Source organism: Strix uralensis, chromosome 1 (genome assembly GCF_047716275.1).
Source record: "Strix uralensis isolate ZFMK-TIS-50842 chromosome 1, bStrUra1, whole genome shotgun sequence".
Classification (NCBI taxonomy): domain Eukaryota; kingdom Metazoa; phylum Chordata; class Aves; order Strigiformes; family Strigidae; genus Strix; species Strix uralensis.
This window is the reverse complement of record NC_133972.1, coordinates 151,868,257-151,885,322: the sequence shown is the minus strand read 5'-3', so window position 1 is coordinate 151,885,322 and position 17,066 is coordinate 151,868,257. Positions and strand designations below refer to the sequence as shown.

The 17,066-nt window shown below is 41.9% G+C and overlaps 1 protein-coding gene across 3 annotated transcripts in view; it reads right to left on the bottom strand.

Moving 5' to 3' along the window:
• Nucleotides 1-17,066, bottom strand: part of GRHL2 (grainyhead like transcription factor 2) — a 67,408-nt gene that overhangs the window by 24,586 nt on the left and 25,756 nt on the right. For all 3 annotated transcript variants that reach the window (XM_074885766.1, XM_074885748.1, XM_074885757.1), the window contains 2 exons: nt 14,921-15,032; nt 9,705-9,799 (listed from right to left, as the gene is read on the bottom strand). In XM_074885766.1, coding sequence (XP_074741867.1) covers nt 9,705-9,799; nt 14,921-15,032 — 207 coding nt within the window. The remainder of the gene's footprint in view (nt 1-9,704; nt 9,800-14,920; nt 15,033-17,066) is intronic.

Sequence of the window (17,066 nt, the reverse complement as noted above, 5' to 3'; positions counted from 1 at the left end):
AGCTCAAGGGCAGCCTTGGCTGCAGTGACCATGAAATGGTGGAGTTCAAGATCCTTAGGGCAGCGAGGAGAGCACACAGCAAGCTCGTTACCCTGGACTTCAGGAGAGCAGACTTTGGCCTCTTCAGGGATCTGCCTGGTAGAGTACCATGGGATAAAGCTCTGAAGGGAAGAGGGGCCCAAGAAAGCTGGTTGATATTCAAGGATCACCTCCTCCAAGTTCAGGAGCAATGCATACCAACAAAGAGGAAGTCAGACAAAAATGCCAGGAGGCCTGCATGGATGAACAAGGAGCTCCTGGACAAACTCAAACACAAAAAGGAAACCTACAGAGGTGGAAGCAAGGACAGGTAGCCTGAGAGGAATACAGAGAAATTGTCCAAGCAGCCCAGGATCAGGCTAGGAAGGTCAAAGCCTTGATAGAATTAAATCTGGCCAGGGACAAAGGCAACAAGAGAAGCTTCTATAGGTATGTCAGTGATAAAAGGAAGACTAGGGAAAATGTGGACCCTCTCTGGAAGGAAACAGGAGAACTGGTTACCAGGGATATGGAAAAGGCTGAGGTACTCAATGACTTTTTTGCCTCAGTCTTCACCAGCAAGTGCTCAAGCCACACCACTCAAGATGCAGAAGGTAAAGGCAGGGACTGAGAGAATGAAGAACCACCCTGTAGGAGAAGCTCAGGTTTGAGACCATCTAAGGAACCTGAAGGTGCACAAGTCTATGGGACCTGATGAGATGCATCCATGGGTCCTGAGGAAACTGGCAGATGAAGTTGCTAAGCCACTATCTATCATATTTGAAAAGTCGTGGCAGTCTGGTGAAGTTCGCACTGACTGGAACATAGGAAACACAACCCCCATTTTTAAAAAGGAAAAAAAGGAAGACATGGGGAACTACAGGCCAATCAGTCTCACCTCTATGCCCGGCAAGATCATGGAGCGGATCCTCCTGGAAACTATGCTAGGGCAACATGGCAAATAAAGAGGTGATTGCTGACAGCCAGCATGTTCACTAAGGGCAAATTGTGCCTCAGAAATTTGGTGGCCTTCTATGATGGGGATACAGCATTGGTGGATAAGGGAAGAGCAACTGACATCATCTACCTGGACTTGTGCAAAGCATTTGACGTTGTCCCACACAACATCCTTGTCTCTAGGTTGGAGTGACATGGATTCGATAGTTGGCTACTCGGTGGATAAGGAATTAGCTTGATGGTCCCACTCACAGGAGTTGTCATCAACAGTTTGATGTCCAACTGGAGACCAGTGACGAGTGGTGTTCCTCAGGGGTCGGTATTGGGACCAGCACATCTTTGTTGGCAATATGGACAGTGGGATTGAGTGCACCCTCAGCAAGTTTGCCAATGACACCAAGTTGTGTGGTGTGGTCAAGTTGTGTGGAGGGAAGGGATGTGCCATCCAGAGGGACCTGGACAGGCTTGAGGTGGGCCCATGCAAACCTCCTCATGAAGTTCAACAAGGCCAAGTGCAAGGTCCTGCACCTGGGTCAAGGCAATCCCAAGCACAGGCTGGACAATGAGTGGATCGAGAGCAGCCCTGCAGATAAGGACTTGGGGATATCAGTGGCTGAAAAACTGACTATGAGCCAGAAATGTGCACTCACAGCCCAGAAAGCCAACTGTATCCTGGCCTCCATCAGGAGAAATGTGGCCAGAAGGTCAAAGGAGGTGATTCTCCCCCTCTGCTCTGCTCTTGTAAGACCCCACTGGGAGTACTGTGCCCAGCTTTGGGGCCCCCAACATAAGAAGGACATGGACCTGCTCGAGCAGGTCCAGAGGGGGTCCAGGAAGATGATCAGGGGGCTGGAGCACCTCCCCTATGAGGACAGGCTGAGAGAGTTGGGGTTGTTCAGCCTGGAGAAGACTCCAGAGAGACCTTAAGGCATCCTTTCAGTACTTAGAGGGGGCCTACAGGAAAGCTGGGGAGGGACTCTTTATCAAAGAGTGTAGTGATAGGATGAGGGATCACCATTTTAAACTGAAAGAGGGTCGATTTAGATTAGATATAAGGAAGAAATTCTTTCCTGTGAGGGTGGTAAGACACTGAAACAGGTTGCCCAGAGAAGCTGTGGCTGCCCCCTCCCTGACAGTGTTCAAGGCCAGGCTGGACAGGGCTTTGAGCAACCTGGTCTAATGGAGGGTGTCCCTGACCATGGCAGAGGTGTTGGAACTAGATGATCTTTAAGGTCCCTTCCAGTCCAAACCTTTCTATGATTCTATATAACTGGATTAAAAATCCAATTGTTCTTCCCAGTGAGGAATACCTATATTACATAGTAATTTGGGCCAATTACGTATTAACCTGATTCTACTTTTCACTTTTCCTCAGTTTAAACCAAAAACAGAACAACAAAAAAATCACAAACTGTGAACTAAGGAAAAGGACAGAGAAAACCTCCAGTATGTATTTCCTGAGCCAGGAGGATGTGAAACCAGTTCTAGCAGAATAAGCATACTTAGGAAGGAAGAGATCTCAGACCTGATGCACACCTCGATGGGCAGAGAAGTGGCCAACAGGCCCTTGGGGTCTTGGAGGATTGAGGGAGAATATGAAGGAACACCTCCCCCATCCAGAAGCAGGGAAAAAAAAAAAACAGTTTGAATAACCAGAATGCAACATCCCTAGAAGAAAGGCAGCTGAGAGTAAAGAAGGACTCCAGCAGCACTGGTAGGGGGATACTTTACCCTAACGGCAGAAGTTAACATTAGGGGCAGGTTTTTTTACGATGGAGCCAGAGCAGCTTGTTTGCCTGACTGAGCTAATGGCCCCTCTGCATTTCTGCTTCTGATTGTATCAGAGAGCTGCATTTACAAATGAAATAGTTGAACTTTAAACTGCGGGAGAGGAGGGAGGCGGGAAGGGCCCTAGGTGAAACTCTGATTTTGAAGCTGATAGTGTTATTTCTGTTTCAAATTACAAGTTGGTCTCCTCCAGCTCTAAAGGTAAGTGCGGATATGGGTGCATATGCCTTTGAAATATGACGGCCTGAATTTTCATTTGCCTTCGGACTCCTTTACAGTGTCAGGACCATGCTTAAAAGTGTGTGTGAACAAAGAGCAGTGGAATGAGGTCTGTCATAAAACAGAATCTGGTCTTGCTCTATTTTAGCCCATATTTCTGCACAGGGATTTTCCAAATTGTATGTTAAAATATAAGAGTGGACATGCAGCCTTTGCATCTACTCAGCAGTTTGTGCATCTACCACCTTTGCTTCACACTCAGCTGAGAAATAAAAAAAGATCTTGTCCCACCTTAATCAACTACATACATACACTGTGTCATCTCTTCCGCTGCCTCCAGAAACACAAAGCAGAGTAGGAGCAGCTAGGGAAGACAAACTTCATCTTTTCAAGAGTCCCCATATAGCAATAAGAGATCATTCAGAATGAATAATAGATTGATGCTGTAAGATTCAATATCCTTGTCATACATCCTGTAATACATCGGGATCTCTCTGAGGAGCAATGACCGTACATTCATGCGCATGAAGTGTACTATACTTCCTGTCATATCATTTGTGTCTCGCAGATAGGCAGATGAATTTGAATTAAGACAGATCATCTACTTTTTGGAAGATTTTCTGACTCCACACAATCTTCTATTAGCGTTCCTGTAAAGCACGACACTGACTTTGGATATGGAAAACATGGGGAGTGTGCAGAGGGAAGGGGAAGAGGGTGTAAGTTTTGTTACTCGAGTTAATTTTATGGTTTTTCCTCCTTTGCATGACTGAAGATTTGCACCAGTTTTAACACCATGGTGCAGCAGGCTGCTGTGGCGAACAGGACCTGAAGAACCATCTAGACAGTTCCTTTCTCTCTGCCCCTGCTCTGACTAGAAATCTTCACCTCCCCCAAGCAGTGGCCAAGGAATGCTGCCTGCTCTGAGCAGCAATGATTTCACCTGCCTCTCCAAGCACAACCTGCTTTGCCCTTTACAACCCTCATCTTTCCCTCCTTTGCAGCTCCTGTCTGTAATGCGGGTAACTCCCACTCTCAATGAGACAAGAAGCAAAACAACCCCACAGGCAGCCACAAAAAGATGAAGTCCCGCTCTACCTTTCTTAGAAGGCACACAGGTTTAAGATCCTCCATGTTTTGGTGTCTTGCATACTAGAGTTGCATAGTTAGAAAACGTAGAGTTAAGTAGAAATGACAGTAGCAGGAGTAGAAATCACTGCTTTTTTTTTTCCCTAGGGCCCTTGTCTACACTTGACTTAGAACTATATTAATGGATGTGACTATGGCTGTACCTGAATTCATCTACAAACTTCTTTTTTTCGTGTGCAAAATGGATTTTAGCAATGTTTTGCTATCAGGAACACGTTTGGGTTGTCGCTATAGTGATGCCTTTTTTTTTTTTTAATGTCAGCATATCTTAGATTAGAGCAATTAATGACAGAGTTCCACCCATCTAGTCTCCAGCTCAGGCATGCCACTGGCAATGAAAAACTAATTTGGAGAAACATTTGGTGCCTGAGAAAGTTTCAAAAGTGGCATAAGATAACGACAACTCTTCTTTTTGTTATAGAGCATGTCTAGAAAAAGCACTCTCTCTTTCAGGGAAGGCACTCATCCACAGTGTAGCTGTTATTATGTGAATTACTGACTGTTTGTTAAATACTGCAGCATAATTAGTGATGTACAAGATACAAACGGTAACCTGCCTTAAGAGAAAGCAAGACTCAGAAATGCATTTCCCCTTTTATCATTTAATCCAGCCAACATGACTCCTGCTGCGGTCTCTCAGCTTATACACTTAAAAGGTCTACAGTTACAAAACTTCTAATATAAGCCTTTTATTAGTATTTACTTTTCTGGCTCCCATCGTCTCAGAAAGAGCCAAGGGCAGAAGGGAGGGAAGACTGTGTTAAAGCACAAAATCACAAACTTAAAGCAATTTCTTTACTGAATACTGGCAATACATAGAATCTACACCTGGGTGATGCATCTTTACAAAATCCTGTTTTAAAAGGGTTCATCCCTCCAGAGAGTAACAACAAAGAGTTAAATGACTTGTCTCTCAAATGACTAACATCAATCCCATCATTCCTCGTATACACAAGAAGTGTGGTTTTATAGTTTCTCCTGCCAGCCGTTACCTTATAAATCCCATACAAAGGTAAAACCTTTGTTTTATTTCAATACAAATGTCTCCAGCAAATGTTTACACTACTCTTTTGAAGCTTCCTCAACGCACACCACACCCCGGCAACTACATAAAAATGCCATTTGCCTTGAAACTCAGATGCATACTTACCAAGCCATTTGTATACACTGAAATTTCAACATTATTTGCTACCACAGGTTAACTCTTCTTTAATAGATACATGTGCGTGTGCATGGCTGGCATATACAGATATATATACACACACATACATATATATATATTTTTTAATATATCTATATATGCACGCTTGCACACACAGACATGGTTTATTAAAGCAACTGCCAAGTCTGATCCTACATAATTTCTGGTACTAACTCCCCAAAATGAAGTATCTTTTCCTCCAACCTTCAAATTTTGAGAGTAAAGAAAATACTAATTTCCTCCCTAATTAAATTAAATTTGATGTAACTTAGGAAGGAAATTAATAATTAAGAACAAATTAATTCTTATACTAGTCAAAACCTGTCCTAACTATCACTAGCAATGTTAAAGAAATACAGATTGTCACAATACAAATCACTGCTAGACACTGTGCTGCTCCGTAAGCTTGATTTTACCATTGTGCCCACTGGAATCATAGCTCACTTCTGCCCACAGTATCTAAGAACCTAATCCCACAAATGGCTCACTCATTGAAAACAGCTTATTGCTGTATAGGCTATGCCAAAACTCATTAAATAACTGGAAAGGTTCCCAGAGGCTTCAGCATGCTTTGGATTAAAGATCTACATTTCAGTTAAATATAGCAAGCCAATGATTGCATGCAAGTATACACAACAACTGCACAGCACACAACTACTGTACACACCAAAAAGCATGTGCCAGCACCTGCCTGAATAACATATCCGCCTAAATGTCTGTTTACTGCATGTCCAAGTTGCAGTGCTTAGCAGAAATCAGTAATTTCTTGATATCAGTGAAGAGTAATTTTTGTCTGCTTTAAGGCAACATTTTTCTTTAGCAACTGTTCACTGAAGTCAGACCTTTGAATTTAAGGTTAAAAAGTACTTTCCATAAAAATATATAATTAATGTATTGTTTCAGAAGTAACATCATCCTAACCATTTTAAATTAGCGAACTATTAATCAGAGAGAAGGCATATCTCAGAGTTGGTATGATTTATGACAAAGATATTCTCCTTTGACCAGGAGAGTTCCGGTTCTTAATTATCGTTCTTGCAGACTAACTTCTATCAGCAATAAGACTGCAAGCAGGCAGATATATGTCTTTCAAAAATTAAGCTGAGCTCTCTGTTCAAAAGCTTCCACTAGAACTTTGTCAAGCAGCCAGATGCTGCAGCAAAATCTATAGGGCAACAGCAAGGCAAATAACTACCCTCTAAAAGACTTTTACAAGATGGTTAAAAAGTCAGCCAGTTCGTGTTAATTGTTGTTTGTTTCCTCACCTTTTTTTAAAGAACTCCTTTAAAAATACCAAACATAGTATTCAGGTTCAACCAAAGGGAGCCAACAAATCACCTTGTCCATAAATGTTGCATATTTATACATAGAAGTAAATATGGCAGTGAAACGAAGATGGACTGTACAAAAAGTGTTCTTCACTTCCTACCTCTGCTTCCTTACTGCGCAGTATTTTTGTCTCAAGGATGCATAAGGAAGAGTTTGATATGGTTGTAGACCCTTCCCCTCATTTCCCTGTATCCTGCTCTGAACCTCAAGTCCCACAGTGATCTCTAGACAACGGCCCCATCAGAAAAGGATGTTGTTTTAGCAAAAAGAAAGAATGTGCCAGGTCCAACTCACTCTGCTCTGCCAGAAGGCAAGGGGACTGCTGTTGTTGACCAGACACAGCAGAGGAAACGCTAGCAGAGTGGTGTTTCTGATGCTGGTGCTGTCCCATTAGTCCATGGAAAGCAAGATTATTCCACAGCTCAACACATGCTGTACAAGATCCCCTATTCCATTGAGTTGTTCTGTCAAGCAGCAGTTGGAAGACAAGGGACAGAGCACAGGGAGCTGGAGCCAACACCTCAGTTCCCTTCACGTTACTGAGGTGATGAAGAGAGACCTCTGCCTGTACTCTCTAAATGCCTGTTTCTTTCACATTAGATCCAACTGAGATGCTGCCTTACAAACTCTTAGCAGGCTCACTGTTAGCAGGCGGTTTCTGGCTGTCAACCTGCACTGTTATACCCTCATCCTGAGGGGCTTCCAGGAGGACGGTACTGCTCTGTTTGTGTGTGGGAGGAGAAATCTGGCTTTAAATCAGCTGCTCTCCAGGTGGAGTAGGAAAGTGAGAAATCTGATGCTCCAGATAAGTCCTCCTAGATGCAGGATTTAGTCTCCCAGAGAGAGACAGGGATATTTGGTTAGGTGATTTCTACTTCTTCTGTTTGATTTTCAAGATCATTCCATCACAACCAGTCTGTTTTCTTTATATCTTCCCAGGCCAGTAGAGTGCTTCATCACATCACGTCTTGGAGGCCCTGGAAAGAACTGCTCTGTGCCACTTTTGTCTGACTCGGAAGAGAAAGGTCTTTGTGCCTGTGAGGTTAAGTTTTAATCTTGAAATTGTGGTGAAAAGGGAAAACAACACTGAGCAGAAACAATGAAGCCAGTTGAAAGATCATTGTTCAAAAAGCTTAAGAAAAGAGAGTCTGTAATTAGGCCTTGAAACTCTTCATCTCTCTTGGATGAGGTAATTGCTAGAGAAAAAAAAAGCCTTCAGTGACGTGCCCCAGAGTCCACAGCTTTCAAACACCGCAGGGGCATTCTGTGGGAATCCCCAGACCTGGTGCAACTGGTTATTGTATCAGACTCTCCAACAGAAGCGAGCATGTGGGTACATGTACACGTGTGCGGGGAGGGAAACACTTCAGTACATGGTGATAAGCTTTCAGGTACAACCTGATTTATGCTTGATAGCCCAATACCAAAGCATGTTATGAATCCTCTTACTTTTATCAATACATTTGCAGTTCAAGCTCCTAAAAGATCAGAGATTTGATAACTATCTCCTAAAATAAATATGCATATGCCAATTTGCATTTTAATGACTACTTCCTGCAGAAATACAAGTGGCTTTCTTAAATTTCACTCCTGACACTTTTTTAATCCAGCAACAATAAGAGAGTCATTATTTTAAAATCTCACTATATTTCCAGTGACCATTGCGAGAGTTGTGTTCTTAATGTTCCAGCACCTAAGGCAAGAGCAATGTGAATGGTGTGAGATTAGAACAAAATGGCCAAGGATAATACCTGACATGAGCGGATCTGACTTTCTTGCTCCTAGATCAACATGGTATCTTGTGAAGTCTAGCTTGCAGCTGCAAAAGTGTTAAAAAACTGCCAGTCCTGGCAGTGTGGATGGTAGCTGCTGATGGGACGAGACTGTCATGCTCTAGCCCTGGTAGTGCTTCTGTAAAGGTCCTTGGGAAAGTCCATCATGCTGGAGATCCCAAACCTGTATTTGCTGCATTTGCTTGCATAACAATCACACGCATACCAACAGTCATCCATTGTGACCACAGATGACAACATACCACTGTATTTTGAAATGGAATCACACAATAGGGGGATATCTGGGCTGGTGAGAATGTAATCATTACATGAGTAAATATAGCACCATTAGCAACTGGGCCAAGTACAACTCTGTTTACCAATGTAAGCTTTTGAAAGAGCTAGGCAGTTTTCAGAACTACTGTCTTTTCTTTAACGATCTATTCTTTTAAAATGTGCATCAGAGATGAAAATCCCTGTACTACAACCTCAGCACCTTCAGTCACCAAGTCAGGGCAGTGAGTGTTAATGCTACCACTCCATGCTCAATGCAATCTCTCACAGGATCACTCACTCAATGCAATCTCTCTAATGAGAGAAATGCAGTGAGGAATTGTGCATGAAGATGTTTCTGTATTTGAAAGATCCTTAGCATTACTTGAACACCGGACATTTATTCAGCATGAAAACAGTATCAGGATTTTGCTAAGCTCAACAGCACTTGCTGTTTATTATTTCTACATCCCCAAGAGTCCCACACTACCCCCACACAATGCACACAGACTATTTCCCTTGTTGTTTGCTTTCCAGGGGCCACCTTCTTCTTATAATTACCAGCAGCTTTTCATTTCTCCTGCACTAGACCATGCAGCTGAAACATTCTACCACCATTTGGATAACCTTATCTATAAGAAACTTGTTAAGGTGCCCTGTTGTCCCAGTTTATAGGCCCACTGTAGCAGGCCATCCCCAAATGCAAAACCCCATGTCTGAGGGTACTTGACCATTTAAGCTACACTGTGAGAGCCCTGCAGGTTTTCCTCAGAACTCCATCTCTATTTGTCAGTGATACAGGTGTGAACGCAATATCATACCAAAAGCCGTTACATACTGTCTTGCCTTTTACAGATGGACAGAATCCCTGGGGTCAGTGAAAGACCATGGTTTGCCTGGCTTTGCAGAGACTGAGTTCTCTCACCTCCATTTACCCTTCTTATTATTTGTGATAAAGGACAGAAGTGAAACTGTGATTAAGGATAGCTTTTCCTCACCTTTGCCTCCTCATTGACATCCCAAGTAAAGGACACAGCATTGAATGCGATTTCTTCAATATTCCCAATTGTATTAAAACTCTCCTTGTAATCAGCTGTAAGAAATAGCAAACAAAAGACTCATGAAAAGGGTTTGAACTTTCTCTTTTACAATTTGTAGTACATCTTTGCTTTTTCAGCTGGGTTGTCTAATGCATCAACTCTACCTCTTGTACTGTTTATGTTGAATTATTACTAACCTTAATTGCAAAGAGGTAATATACTGCAGCTTGAGTCTTACACATAGTACATCACCAGCTAATGTTCTTGCAAAATATTGCTTGCTCTTAAAAAGGAATCAGTGTGAGTGTAGTGGGAATGAGTGGGTGCATTCATTAGCTTGGCCAAGGAATGGCCAAAACTGGAAAATTAACTAAAAGCTATTGAAACATTTAAAGAGACTGTTCAAACCTTGACATAAACAAACAACATTATGGTAAATTCTAAAGAAGCTTTCTAAAAGGCTAAGAGCTATCATGGGAAGAAGTAATCAATAGCGTACATTTCTTGCCCAGCCATTTCAACTTTCCCAGGAATTACTGCACTGGATGCTGGATCTTTATTTAAAAAAAGAAAAAAACCCAAACACACAATACAAAGAACCAAAACCACAAAGATCTTTTCTCTAAAGTGTGTATGATACTAAAATAGCAAACAAATGTATTTTTAAATTGTCTGCCTCTTCTGCACTCTCTTCTCCCTTCTTTCCAAAGGGTAGTTAGTACTATCAATAAGCTAGCATTTCAGAAGGAATGCAAAGCAAGAGGGAGGAAGTCGACATTTCAAAGATGGCCCAACCCTCCTCCAAAAACTGTAAGGGCAAAAATACACATAAAAAAGACAACTTCCAGGTTTTCTTTATAATCAAAAAGGGGAACATGCCCCCTTTTTTTCTCCCTTTGCCAGCCAGTTTAACACACTTTCTTCTTTTTGATGACAGATTAAGAGAGAGACCAGGTTTGTAAGGAGGTAATATCTGCTTGATTAAAGGAACTTCCCGGTTGTTCACCCAAATGCATCAACTCTCTCTGGGACATACACATTTCCTTAGAATCCCTCCAGGGCTGTAATTGGACTCAGTGCCAGAGGGCTGAGATTATGTCATGCAGCAATCTTGATCTAAAGTTTGCCCAAATCTGTGCTTCAGAAGCACGCTGATTCTTAAGTTTTGTAATCAGTTATAGAAAGAGGATGTTTTTGTATTCTATAAATGAGACACCCAAATGGTTTCAATATTCTTTTCCTTTACCCTTCTGAAAATAAACTGTTGGTCTCTAAAAAATAATTTCTAGGTAATAACTGTTTTAAAACCATTTATAACAAAACCATTGCTACAAGGAGAATTATTTAACGTGAGACATGCAATCAGTATACTTTTCTCTCATCTGAAACTCAGGGATGCTGGCATTTCACTGGGCAAGTGAAACTGTATGTCTGAGATACATGAATGATTTTTGGGTACATTAAAAATTCACTGTTCTGACCATAGGAACAGCACATTGGTGATGCAGCAAGTGAACATGGTGTCTGAGAGGGTAGGCAGGCTTTTCATTCCCATCATGAACTCAGATCTCCTTTCTAGCTGAAGTCATTGGCTTCACTATCTAAATTCAGTGTGGGAATGCAAATGAGAGGAATTAGAAGACACATAAGTAGTTTAATATGCATGTGCACACATCCACCCACCCCTTAAATTTATGATTCATCAGAAAGTGCCTCGTGCAACTGACTGCTGCATATGGGCGTGCTGTGTAGGTGCACTTTGGAAAGACATGAACAAGATGTCTTGTAAAGACACATGTTTTCTTCTCCTAAAAGGCTGTCAGAACCTCGCATCCCACCAACCCTTCCCTTCCCCCAACACATGCCTCTGCTTCCTTAACTGCCATACACAAATCTCATGGAATGTCTATGTGACATGCTGTTTAAAAGCAGAAGTGCATCTTATTACCCTCAATTTACAGATAATTAAAGAAGGATCTTCAGTTGATTAAGAAAGCATTTACATTCAAGGATATCCGAAACTTGTTAGTGTGACTACAATTCTTCCTCTTCTGCTGCTGTGAGTTACCAGAAATAGAAAGTTGGGGTTCTTCGATATGCAAGAAAATGGCTCTACGGGAATTATCTCCTCTTTTGTTGGGCAAACTGCATATTAAACAATGGCAAATTTCAACATTAAACACTAATCATTTGCATGCATTACATACCATTGTAGTAGCTTTTGTATTGTGCACATAATACAAACTATTCCACACCCACTCTTTGTGTCCATGTTTGAACCTGTTCCAGTATTTGTCAAATTATGGTACTGATTCTAAATAACCAATGTTTGCTACAATCTAATATTGTATTCTTCATTTGACATTACTCTAAAAGAAAACGTTAGTGATTCAATATCACAGCACAGCACTGTGGAAAAGTCAACTTTTCCCCCCCGCCCCCACTCCTGCTAAAAACCGTGGAAGTGCCTCCCTCCTTCTTCAGAAAAATCCATAACAGCACATAGCCTAAATTATGGAAAACACCTTTCCTTCTTGCTTAATAAGTGTTGAGTCCTCAGGTTTATTCCTCAAGCACTAAGGACTTGCTTACATGTAAGCACATGCTTATCCTATTAATATCAATGCATTTTCAGACCTAGTAAGGCATCTAATCCATTCAACCATCCTTCCTCCCAGGAGGTGCACCAGCCAGTACACAAAATAAATTAAAGCAGTGACCCTTGCACGTCTGGAGTCATCCCCAGACCCACTAGGGTCATCACCCCTATCTGAGGACTGAATAGCTGGACCCCAGAATTAAAACATCCCAAATTCATTTGATTCTCTGCCTGCTAAGGACCAAGTCATGCTCGAGATTACAAGTGCACTCATAATTAAAAAGGATTCACAGGTGTTTACAAACATATGCTACAAACATTGAGTTAAAATAATATTAATGACTATAAAAATCTATGGAACAGGTTACACAGATTTATGGTTATTCAGATAGTTAAACAGATAGTTTTAAAGGAGCCTAATACATGATTAACCCTTTATATACTGTTGATAGTTGGAGTGAAATCCAAACCATCCCCTGAAGATGGGACAAATCTGATACACACCCCCATCCTTAGCAAGCTTCTCTCACTGCTTGTTTAAATGGTCCTGGTATTTGCTAATCTCACTCATAGACACCTAATTTTCTCTGTTAACTACACAGGGCCTGTACACTAATTCAGTATTCCTTTACAGGATCTGAATTTTTAATGTAAAGGAATTTAACCTTCAAGGGTCCCTTCCAAGCTATCTGGTTCAACTCCTACCCTACTTCCGCTCAAAGCAGGATCAACTTCAAATTTAGATGAAATTGCTCAGTTAGATCATCTGACAATAAAACTGAAAAGTTTTGCTAAATGCATCTTGATGCTTATATGGGAAATGTAGTTCAGAGCCATTCTGTCCTAATAAGCCCAATATCCACAATGTAAGTCCCAAAGAAAATGAAATGTACTTCAGAAACATTGTACTTGGTAAGAGCTAAGGCTGTATTTCAGTTGTTCTCAAGAAAACACTACTGAGCAACATCTAGGTCTTTCTTCTAGAAATGCTGAGGTAAACTGTGCTCTTACAGTTCTTACATCTGACAGGGAATGCTATATCAGTAAGTCTGATATTTGCAGTCCAAATAAAAAATACGTGCCGGAGTGCCTCAAGAGTTAGTGCTATTTCATCTCAAACTGATGAAAACATAAAAGACATTCACTTTAACACAGATAAACAACAGCTCATGCACAGTATTTGTTTTGCAGAGCACTATTTTACAGAATATGCATCATAAGCTGACTTGTTCAGGTAAGGGGACTGAAATGTGCCAGTACACCACAAGTGCGGTGGAGTCAGAGGGTGTTGGCACTACAGTGGAACAAGCTCCTCAGCACATACCTTCAAAGGTATGAGCATAAGCACTGCAAGCTTGTAGGGACTAGCACAAAAAAACAGTCAGCCTTCAGAAATAGCTGTGACGTGGCATACTTGCTCTTTTAACATGTCATGATAGGAGTCATTTGGTCTGGGGTGGAGGTTTTACTGCCTTAACTACCCCAAAGGACAAAAAAGAAATAGTTCAGCCAGAACTATGATGATAAGGCAAGAGGCAGAGAGGAGATTCAGGAAGAGCTGCTTTGACCAAATACTTGACTTTAAATAATTCCTGCCTCAGTCGAGGCTGCAGCATTTGAAAGTCTAAAGGCACTGCATAAGTAGGACCACTTAGGGACTGATTCCCTGATTACCCTGTTCAATCACCCCCGAAGACTTGCAGTGCTCTCTCCAAGAAACTCTGCCTTTTATTCCCCCTCCTCTCTGGCCCCTCTCATTCCTGCCATTCAATGGTTTGGTTCCCTCAGGCGGTCAAAACAAGATAGACTTTGTCTGCTTTGGTCTCGCCGACTCCTTTGACTGGAATCCACTGCAGATGGCTGTACGTGTAAACTGCACGTGGGAGGGGAGAAGCGCTTGATGTCTAGACACTCCCACAGATTTCAACTTCAGACTCCTTGGCAGCAGGTACATGTTCTTCCTCTGCTAAAATCTCCCAAGCGTGCAGATAGGGCAGTTGTGGCTGAGATGGGCTTGTAAATACTTTAGATGGGATGAACGGTAAACGGGTCTCTCAGGATAGCACACCAGAGCTCACTTCTCTCTGACACCAACAAGACTCAAAAACTGGGGGTGTAGGAGTCCTGTGCACTTCTTTGCAGTCACCATAAAGATGGCATCTTCACTCTCAGGCTGCATTTACACATCAGATTAGCTAACATAACTGTTATGTGGGCTGCTATAGTTACTGGATCAAAGAGTGGATCAGCCTTTGAAAAACTAAAGGAAACAAACATTCTGCCACTCCTGAGGTGCAGACCTCAACTTCCTGGCAGCAGAAGGTGGAACGCCATTAAATACACATTCAAGGTGTGTTCTTCTTTGTGACTACTGAGGATCATTCATTCTGCATGGTCTCCATCTTGCTTCACAGACCCCATAGCCCAGTTCTAGCAGGGGCAAGCCATTGCTAAGAACTGCGGTAAAGCTTTGCAGCCATGGCCAATATATCCCACCACATCCGTATACAAGGTACCAGAGCCTTCCACATTTTGCAATCTTCCCTGAAACTTTTGGACATCCTCTTACACTCACCAATGTCAAGGACCCTCTGTTTAGCTGTGTGCTGCCGAGAATGCCAGTATTTCCAGTATTTCAGCTGTTCATCTCTGTTTTTATCCTCACTGAAAACAACCATGACCACGCTCTAAGAAAATCAACAGAACTTGCATTAGTTAATATGTAATTAACAGTCAGAAACACAAAATCTCTCATATGCCTTTAATGCTCATCCAGTCACCTCCCTGCCCCAGTACTTGGGTTGCAGAAGATTGCTGGGTTTTATTCTAGTCCAATATTGCAATGTACTTAAAATCTCAGGGCAGAAGAAATGTAGTTTTAAAATAATGCAGGGCCTAGGATTATATTCTTGACAGTCCAAATAAAATTTAACTGTATTCTTAGATTTAAGGTCTAAGTTGCCTTAAGTAAAAAGTGGTCATTTCTAAGTCAGAGAATCCCAAGTTCCAATTCTGATTCAAGTCCAGGCTAAGTGTTGTTGGAGTTCAGATTCCTTGTCACTCTTGAAGATGACATTACACTGTAAAGGTATGTGTTTTGGAGCTTAGGCTCACTGGCTAAAGGCAGGACATTTTCAGTTTCAGCACACATAGTCCAAATACCCTTCTCAGAGCAGGACTCTTGCATACATGTATTTAATGACAAAGGCAGTGAGACTGTTTACTGAGATTTGCTGAGCTTTTCAGTTCAAGTTCTGAATTTCCTTTGTTAAACTGTGTGATTCAAAGGAAACAGATTGAAACTTTATGCAAAACTTCACATGAGTAATAAAGGCTTTTTTAAAAAGCCCTGCTATAGACAAGCTAAACAAAAAACACAAAACAATGAAAGGATGCTCATACTAGGTAAACTGCAGTGAAAAGAAATCAGAGAGGAAAAAACTTCACTTTTAAATATCCTCTTTTGTTCCCATTCTTCCTTTAACCCTGAGTCACCAAGCTCATAAAAAACACCAACAACCTGTTTCATAAGCCGAGGAGCTGGATCACGATTGATTCATGATCACCACTATAACCCTTCACGTGCTCTATGACCTTCTCTGTTCCACCTATAAGAGCCAAATGACATCACTGCATCTTCCATGCCTAGCTACTGCATGGACACAAGGCAGTACATGCCATGGATGAGTCCTGAGTTATGCGTATGCATACCGGCTGGCCATCAGGTATGTGCCAGCTGATGCACTAACCAGAGCTGGCAGCGCAGACTGTAGCTCTTCCACCAAGGACAGCATTAATCTTCTTCCTCTATTGACCACTTACGTGGAACTTGTAGAGGTTTAATACCTTCAAACCTCTTGCCACGCTGTCAGGTTTGGATGTAATTGGCAATAAATTCAACAGTCGCTTGGTTGGGGGCCTGGCAAACAGAACACGATGGTGAAAGTTGCATTTGCTTTCACAGTCTTCTGTGAATTGTACTTCCTCCAAAAGAAATGGTCTCATCTCTCCTTTACAATTTCCACCCTTCTGTTGCCACAGATTCAAAACTCATGTGGCTCTGCAGTGAATCAGACTCATGAGGACTGGTTTTCAGCCAGACCAGTGAGCTCCTGACTCCTGTTTCAGCTGTACAAGTGCTAGAGCTGGCACCACAAAGGGGGAAGGAACAGGTGGCTGACAAGGAGAGAGACTTTTCGGCAGCAGAGAAGTCTTGCATCAGCTTCAGCCAATAATGAAACACCATCATCAGCCTCCTTAGGAAACCAGGCTAAAAATTAACTGCTATTCAGGTTTACAAATCATTGCCTCTCTTTTAGGAAGAGTGTCTCTGAACTTCATGTATAATAGAAACATACAGGTTGTTGTCTGCTTCACTGCTTCACACTTCTGGGTGAGTATCAACTGAAAGCTCACACTTATAAGATGTTAAGTGGTTTAAAATTTATTTCACAAAGGATGGCTTCAACTCTTCACATTTTATCTGAAATGCACTGGAAAGCAGCCGCTGAAGTGCATGAGTGAGATGGACTTACATAGTAGATGTAGCAGTTCCCCGATTTTTTTCTTTAATCATGGCAATAGTAAGTTCACCCATGTCAAGTGCAATATCTGTGCAATTACCATTCTGCCAAACCATAAACTGAGGCAGCTATGTATACAGTTTACGCATAAGATCACACCTTGAAAAAACTGGACCCCAAAATATTTGAGACCACCAT